At 52.3% G+C, this 7,001-nt stretch overlaps 1 protein-coding gene across 1 annotated transcript; it reads left to right on the top strand.

The window, feature by feature from the left end:
• Positions 1 to 1,808: 1,808 nt before the first annotated feature.
• Positions 1,809 to 6,782, top strand: LOC144180165 (uncharacterized). The gene is made up of 4 exons (XM_077708551.1): positions 1,809 to 2,130; positions 2,399 to 2,695; positions 3,752 to 5,621; positions 6,617 to 6,782. The coding sequence occupies exons 1-4, from the start codon at positions 1,809 to 1,811 to the stop codon at positions 6,780 to 6,782; spliced, it is 2,655 nt and encodes an 884-aa protein (XP_077564677.1).
• The last annotated feature ends 219 nt before the right edge of the window (positions 6,783 to 7,001 follow it).

Genomic DNA, 7,001 nt, shown 5'->3' with positions numbered 1-7,001 from the left:
ATCTCCTTCATCGATGTAAAGGGGATTGGAGAAGTGAGGCGGTCGATGATATATGTGCCCGGAAGACTACTGGTCGCGGCGGGTGGTGGGTCCCGACTCTCGTTGCTGCTAGGCAGGCGAAGAATCATCCGTGCCGCGGGGAACATTGAACTCGGAGAGCACCAGACAGTCTGTGAAGTTGCTTGTCCAGGAACATCGACTGCGCTTTTTAGACGTCGTAGTGAAATTATAACTTGTCGTAAGCGTTGGGGAATGTTCCAAATCTTTTAGTAATTCTGGAGTAATGTTTTGCCGAAGAACGCGTCGCTAGGATACTTTCACTGATGTTTAGGAGGACGAGTGTTAGAGTGCTGCGAACGGTGCAGTTCTAAGTCTGTCTCGTTTTGCCTGAACTAAATTCTCGTACTACTGAGCTCTTTGTGGCTGGTGATGTTCGCTATTATGCAGCGCTTGTAAACATTAGGTTTGACCATCTTTCAAGTTGCCCCTATCTTCCAAATTAGTCTAGGTACATATCCCTACCTCCGAAACGGTTGTCTATTTCTAGTCGCTTGTTTTTCTTGTGCGTTTCTGTATTGCGGCTATCCGTGTTGTATCGACGCCTGGTTTCTTTGAAACACCACCTTTCATCTGCTTTTGCTCGGGCAGTGTTGGTAACAGCCAGCTCTTTGTTCCTCCTGATGTAGTGTTTCTTTCGCAGGCGACATGCCAGCTTTTGTTCGGGGTTTCCTTTCTTTTTATTTTTCGTCAGTAACCTACTAGTGTACTGAACAACGGGAAATCTAGGTCCTTTTCACCCACGCATACTTCTGACTCGCGCCACGGCGAACTACTGTGGGTGGGAGGAGAAGGTTTGAGATGAGCACGCTCGGCTTAGAGCATGCTCTTTACCATGGTGGATGCGTAGTGAGTGCTGGGCTACCATGACCTCACTCAGTACCCTGGGAGTGCAGGGAAGTGTAGCTTTACTGAACTTATTCCTAGGTAGGACGGTTGGATGGTAGGACAGCGGGACCAAGTTTACCCGCCAACGCGATAGACGCGGGGTTGTTTTGCACTCCTCGTTGGCTACGTGGATACCGGGAAGGTCTAATGTCACGAGGTGAAGTGAACACAATAATGAAGATGCGCTCCACGGGATATGCTCCGGACACCCCGAACATCATCATCGTCGGCTCCAACATCATCATCGTTGTCTTGCCAAGGATTCAATGACCGCATGCCAGCAACGACGGAGGGATGCGGTGACGGGGAGGAAGAAGAAGACGCGTGTGGAACGAGGCGGAGATACATGACTGTCGGGCGTTCGGACCCGAGCGTGTAGCGGCGAGCATCGACGGGTGACATCCGCACCTACCACCCGCCTGTCCTCAACTCCAGCATCGGAAGGGGTAGACCGTGCGTCCACGAGGGCCGCGTCCTCTTCAACCGCGAGAGCCTGGAACACGGTGCACCACAGGGGGCGTCCATACGTGAGCGGGCCCGCACCAACGAACCCAGGCCGCGACTGGCCCACACCGACGCCGCCACGCCTTACCTGGACTGACGATACGACGGGACTCATGAAACTGTAAGCTGTGCGCTGTGTTCGGACTTTTGTATGGCCTCTTCCGGATAGTTAAGCTGTCTTTTTTTTTTGGTGGTACGTGTCTTTGTTCCGTGTGTCTGTCGTGGGTTTACCGGTACATAAACGCAGTTATCCCTGGTCCTTTTCTCTATCACTTTGCTTCGACTAAGAACCTGACAAGAATTGGCGTCCACGGCAGGACCAGTTCGTTTTAATAACAATAATACCCATAAAACCCACAATGGACACACGGGAGCTCATTGCCATGGGCGAACGCTTGGGCTTGAGTGGCGAGCAATTGAGGCAGTGGGTCCAGACGGAGCAGAAGCACTTGCGCGACGAAAGAGCGTTAGAACGCGAAGAGAGAGCACGCGAGCAAAAAGCTTTGAGCGAGAGGGCCGAGCACGAGCGGGTGAAAGCCGAGCAAGAGCGGGTGAAAGCCGAGCAAGAGCGGGCTCGTGCAGAAGTTGAAGAACGCAATTTGCAGCTGCGGATTCGCTTGGCGGAAATCAATTCAGCGCGAGGAGAGGGAGCCCAAACAGATGCCGAGGGACAAACCACTGGTCAGGTTCAGACTGCTACCGCACAAAGCTTCAGCGCACACAAATTTCTTCCCCCGTTTGAGGATACTCGTGACGACCTGGACGCGTACCTTAAACGGTTCGAATGCGTAGCGCAGAGCCAGGGCTGGCCTAAATCGAAATGGGCCATTGCGCTGAGCACGTGTTTGACAGGAGAAGCGTTGAAGGTATACGGCCGCCTCTCGCCCCAAGAGTCTCTTGACTATGATCAGGTCAAGCTCTCTGTTCCAACGCTTTCGCTTAACTGCAGAGGGCTACAGAGAGCGGTTCCGGGGATCGAAACCCGAAAATGAAGAGACTGCAAAGCAGTACGCCGCCCGTTTGAAAGGGTACTTTGAAAGGTGGATCGAGCTGACAGCCATAGAAAGGACCTTTGAGGATCTCGCAGACTTGGTTGTCACTGAACAGTTCATCGCCAACTGTCACAAGAAGGTAGCTATTTTCATCCGGGAACGAGAGTGCAAGACGCTTTCGGCGACAACTACGGCAGCGGATAACTTTATGGAGGCCCAGAACCAGGCTAATCTGTTTCGGTTCCGAGAAGACTGTAAGGAGGCTACCGCATCCACAATAGCTAAGCTCAGCTCAAATAAGGAATCCACTTCTGCTACGGGAAACAAATGCTTCCTGTGCGGGCGAGAAGGGCACCGGGCATCTGATTGCCGATCAAAAACTAAGCCATTGTTTTGCCAGAAATGCCGCTCAAACGGACATGACGCGAGGTCGTGCTCAAAGAGAAATCCTTCTGCCGGTCAAGTGTCTTGTCTGCGCGTAGAGCCCGACAGGTTAGAGTAGCCAAGTCTCGAACCGTCCACAGTCCCCGAGGCAACCGAGAGCCACGTGATCAGTGCCATGAACGAAGCCACTTGCGGGCGTAGTACGAACATTAACATGCCTATCGTGACGGGCATTCTCAATGGAGAAGTGGTCCGTGTACTTCGGGATACTGGGTGCAACACAGTCGTTGTGCGAAAGGACCTTGTTCCATACCGGGCGTATACCGGAGGGCAGAGTACGATTACTCTGGTCAATGGCAGTTCTTTTACTCTCCCGGAGGCGCTAGTGACCATCTCCTCACCGTTTTTCTCGGGAACGATTGTGGCCAAATGCATGGACTCACCCATATACGACGTTGTTCTCGGCAACGTTTTGGGAGTACGAGACCCAAACGACCCGGACCCTAACTGGAAACGTACAGATGACTCAAAGACGTCCGACCCGCTTAGGACGGAGACTGTTAGTGTCTTAAGATCCGGTTGCCGGAACGAACGCGCTCCCATAGACACAAGAAAATTAGACGTGACCAGAGAAACTCTGAAGAAGGCTCAAGCCGAAGACCCGACGCTGAAACGATGTTTCCAGCAAGTCGGTCAAGAATTCCATAGCAAGGGTAAGACTTGGGGATTCTACCTGTCCAAGGAGATACTTTACAGACGATACGGTTGGGCGGCTGGAAGAGAACGTAAGCAAGTGGTCGCCCCGGCTCCCCTGCGTCCCAGAATTTTAAGCGCCGCACACGAAGGACTGCTATCGGGACATCAGGGCACGAAGAGAACCACTGACAGAATTCTGGGATCCTTTTATTGGCCCGGTATTCAAGCAGACGTTCGGCGGTACGTAAGTTCGTGTGACCAGTGCCAACGTACCATTCCGAAGGGAAGGATACAGCGGGTCGCCATAGGCAAGATGCCTATCATAGACGCACCATTTGAACGAGTCGCAGTCGACATCATAGGCCCTCTGTCACCCACGTCCAGTTCTGGCAAGCGGTACATTCTTACCTTGGTGGACTTTGCCACCCGATACCCTGACGCTGTAGCTTTGAAGAATATTGACTCGGCATCTGTTGCTGAAAGACTCTTGGAGATGTTCTCAAGGGTCGGATTCCCAAGAGAGATTCTCTGCGACCGAAGCTCGACATTTACGTCGAACCTCATGAGGGAGGTGAACCATCTTCTGTCAGTGAAACAGCTACATACAACGCCTTACCACCCTATGTGCAATGGGTTAGTGGAGCGCTTCAATGGTACATTAAGGCAGATGCTGCAGAAGATGTGCCAAGAGAAGCCTAAGTCCTGGGACACTTATCTGGCTCCCCTCTTGTTCGCCTATCGTGAAGTCCCGCAGTCAAGTCTGGGATTCTCACCGTTCGAGCTTATATATGGCAGGCACGTCAGAGGACCACTCACGCTGATGAAAGAGCTCTGGACAAAAGAGGAAATCAGCAGTGAAATCAAGACAACCTATCAGTACATCCTCGAGTTGAGAGAACGCCTGGAAGCGACGACGAAGCTCGCCCATGAAAGACTGAGGGAAGCACAGAAGAACCAAAAAGGGCACTATGACATGCGCTCTTCACGTCGGCAGCTTAAGGTGGGAGACAAGGCGCTCTTACTTGTGCCTACAAGCCACAACAAACTGCTGCTCCACTGGAAGGGGCCGTTTCCGGTGGTTGAGAAACGGAACGAAGTGGACTACTTACTGGATCTGGGACACAAGAAACAGCTGTTTCATCTCAACATGCTGAAACCGTACAAAGAACGTGACCCAGGGCCCAGAAGTGAGATCGTCGCAGCCTTTATGGCAGTGGACGAGGATGAGGCGGAACAAGCGTTGCCTACGGTCGACGTGAAGGAACAACGCAGAGTTGAAGATGTAGCAATTTCTGAGCATCTCACCTCAGAGGAACAACTCCAGATAAGGGAAATACTTAAGAAACACAGCAACCTCTTCTCAAGCAAACCCGGCCAAACTTCTTTGGTGCACTGCCATCTCGAACTAACCACGGACGTTCCCGTGAGCACACCCCAGTACCCAATACCTTTCGCCCTTAAAGAGGTAGCGGAAGCAGAAGTACAAGAAATGCTGAAACTGGGCATTGCTGAGAAGTCAACGTCACCCTATAATTCCCCTCTGGTGTTGGTTAAGAAGCCTGATGGATCTTACCGCATATGCATTGACTTTCGTCGGCTGAACAGCGTGCTTGTAGCCGACGGGGAACCCATCCCCCGAACAGATGTGGTTTTCGCTGAAGTCAGCAAGAAACGCTACTTCTCAAAATTTGATCTTGTCAAAGGATACTGGCAGGTTCCATTAACGGAGTCGTCGAAAGAGAAAACCGCCTTCTCAACGAGTTCGGGCCACTACCAGTTCCGGTTTATGCCCTTCGGCATCAAGACCGCATCGGCCGTCTTCACGCGGCTCATGAGGCGTGCATTAGAAGGGATTCCCAATGTTCACCACTACATCGATGATGTGTTGGTGGCCACCGATAATTGGGAAGACCATGTAATCGCACTCAACCAAGTATTTGAGGCATTATCAGCGGCGGGCCTGAAGGTAAAGCCAGAGAAGTGCGAGATAGGCTCACCAAGCATAGGGTTTCTCGGGCATGTCGTCGGCTCTGGAGCGGTAGAACCCCTGCCTGCGACAATGAGGAAAGTGCTAGAGGCCGAACGGCCACAAACCAAGAGGCAAGTCCGTGCCTTCCTCGGGCTAGCAGGCTACTACCGACAGTTTATTCAAGACTATGCGATGCTAGCTGAGCCTTTGGTAGCCCTAACGCGAACGAACATGCCTAACAAAGTTGTGTGGGACACCAGCTGTGAAGGTGCCTTCCACAAGTTAAAGCTAGCACTCTCAACCCATCCGGTATTGAGGGCCCCTGACTTTTCCAAGGAATTTGTGGTGCGCACAGACGCGTCGGCAACTGCCCTGGGGGCTATCCTAATGCAAGAACACGAAGACACCCTACACCCAGTTCTATACGCGAGTAGGAGACTCTTACCCAGGGAAACCAGGTACTCGGCTATAGAACGCGAATGCCTAGCGCTTGTGTGGGCGGTGCAGAAGTTTCACTTATATCTGTATGGTACACACTTTATCATCCAGACTGACCATCAGCCATTGCTATACTTGAACAGGGCCAAAATGGAGAACTCCCGTGTACTACGCTGGGCGTTAACGCTACAGGAGTTTTCCTTTCGAGTGCAACACATTAAGGGTGCAGACAATATTGGCGCCGATTACTTGAGCCGCGCATAGAATAACGGAAGTCTGTCTAGGATGTATTACCTTGGGATGTGTTTGAGTGCAAGTATGTGAGAGTTCGTTACCGTAACTGCGTGCATAGGACTGTGAAAAGACATTTTTCATGGAAAAATGCTAAAGTGGGGGGACATTGTCACGAGGTGAAGTGAACACAATAATGAAGATGCGCTCCACGGGATATGCTCCGGACACCCCGAACATCATCATCGTCGGCTCCAACATCATCATCGTTGTCTTGCCAAGGATTCAATGACCGCATGCCAGCAACGACGGAGGGATGCGGTGACGGGGAGGAAGAAGAAGACGCGTGTGGAACGAGGCGGAGATACATGACTGTCGGGCGTTCGGACCCGAGCGTGTAGCGGCGAGCATCGACGGGTGACATCCGCACCTACCACCCGCCTGTCCTCAACTCCAGCATCGGAAGGGGTAGACCGTGCGTCCACGAGGGCCGCGTCCTCTTCAACCGCGAGAGCCTGGAACACGGTGCACCACAGGGGGCGTCCATACGTGAGCGGGCCCGCACCAACGAACCCAGGCCGCGACTGGCCCACACCGACGCCGCCACGCCTTACCTGGACTGACGATACGACGGGACTCATGAAACTGTAAGCTGTGCGCTGTGTTCGGACTTTTGTATGGCCTCTTCCGGATAGTTAAGCTGTCTTTTTTTTTTGGTGGTACGTGTCTTTGTTCCGTGTGTCTGTCGTGGGTTTACCGGTACATAAACGCAGTTATCCCTGGTCCTTTTCTCTATCACTTTGCTTCGACTAAGAACCTGACACTAAACACCGTCTACTTCA

The sequence above is a fragment of the Haemaphysalis longicornis genome, unplaced genomic scaffold, assembly GCF_048455015.1.
Source record: "Haemaphysalis longicornis isolate Haplotype H1 unplaced genomic scaffold, Haemaphysalis longicornis Haplotype H1 scaffold_4, whole genome shotgun sequence".
Taxonomy (NCBI): Eukaryota; Metazoa; Arthropoda; class Arachnida; order Ixodida; family Ixodidae; genus Haemaphysalis; species Haemaphysalis longicornis.
The sequence above is the reverse complement of the archived record's forward strand: the minus strand, read 5'-3'. Positions and strand labels throughout refer to the sequence as shown.

What these genes read in the sequence shown, in the direction of transcription:
- LOC144180165 (XM_077708551.1), top strand. Translation starts at nt 1,809, where the DNA reads ATGGACACACGGGAGCTCATTGCCATGGGCGAACGCTTGGGCTTGAGT. An exon ending in TGCCGAGGGACAAACCACTG is followed by an intron (nt 2,131 to 2,398) that starts GTCAGGTTCAGA and finishes GCTTAACTGCAG; the next exon opens with AGGGCTACAGAGAGCGGTTC. An exon ending in GTTTCGGTTCCGAGAAGACT is followed by an intron (nt 2,696 to 3,751) that starts GTAAGGAGGCTA and finishes GTATTCAAGCAG; the next exon opens with ACGTTCGGCGGTACGTAAGT.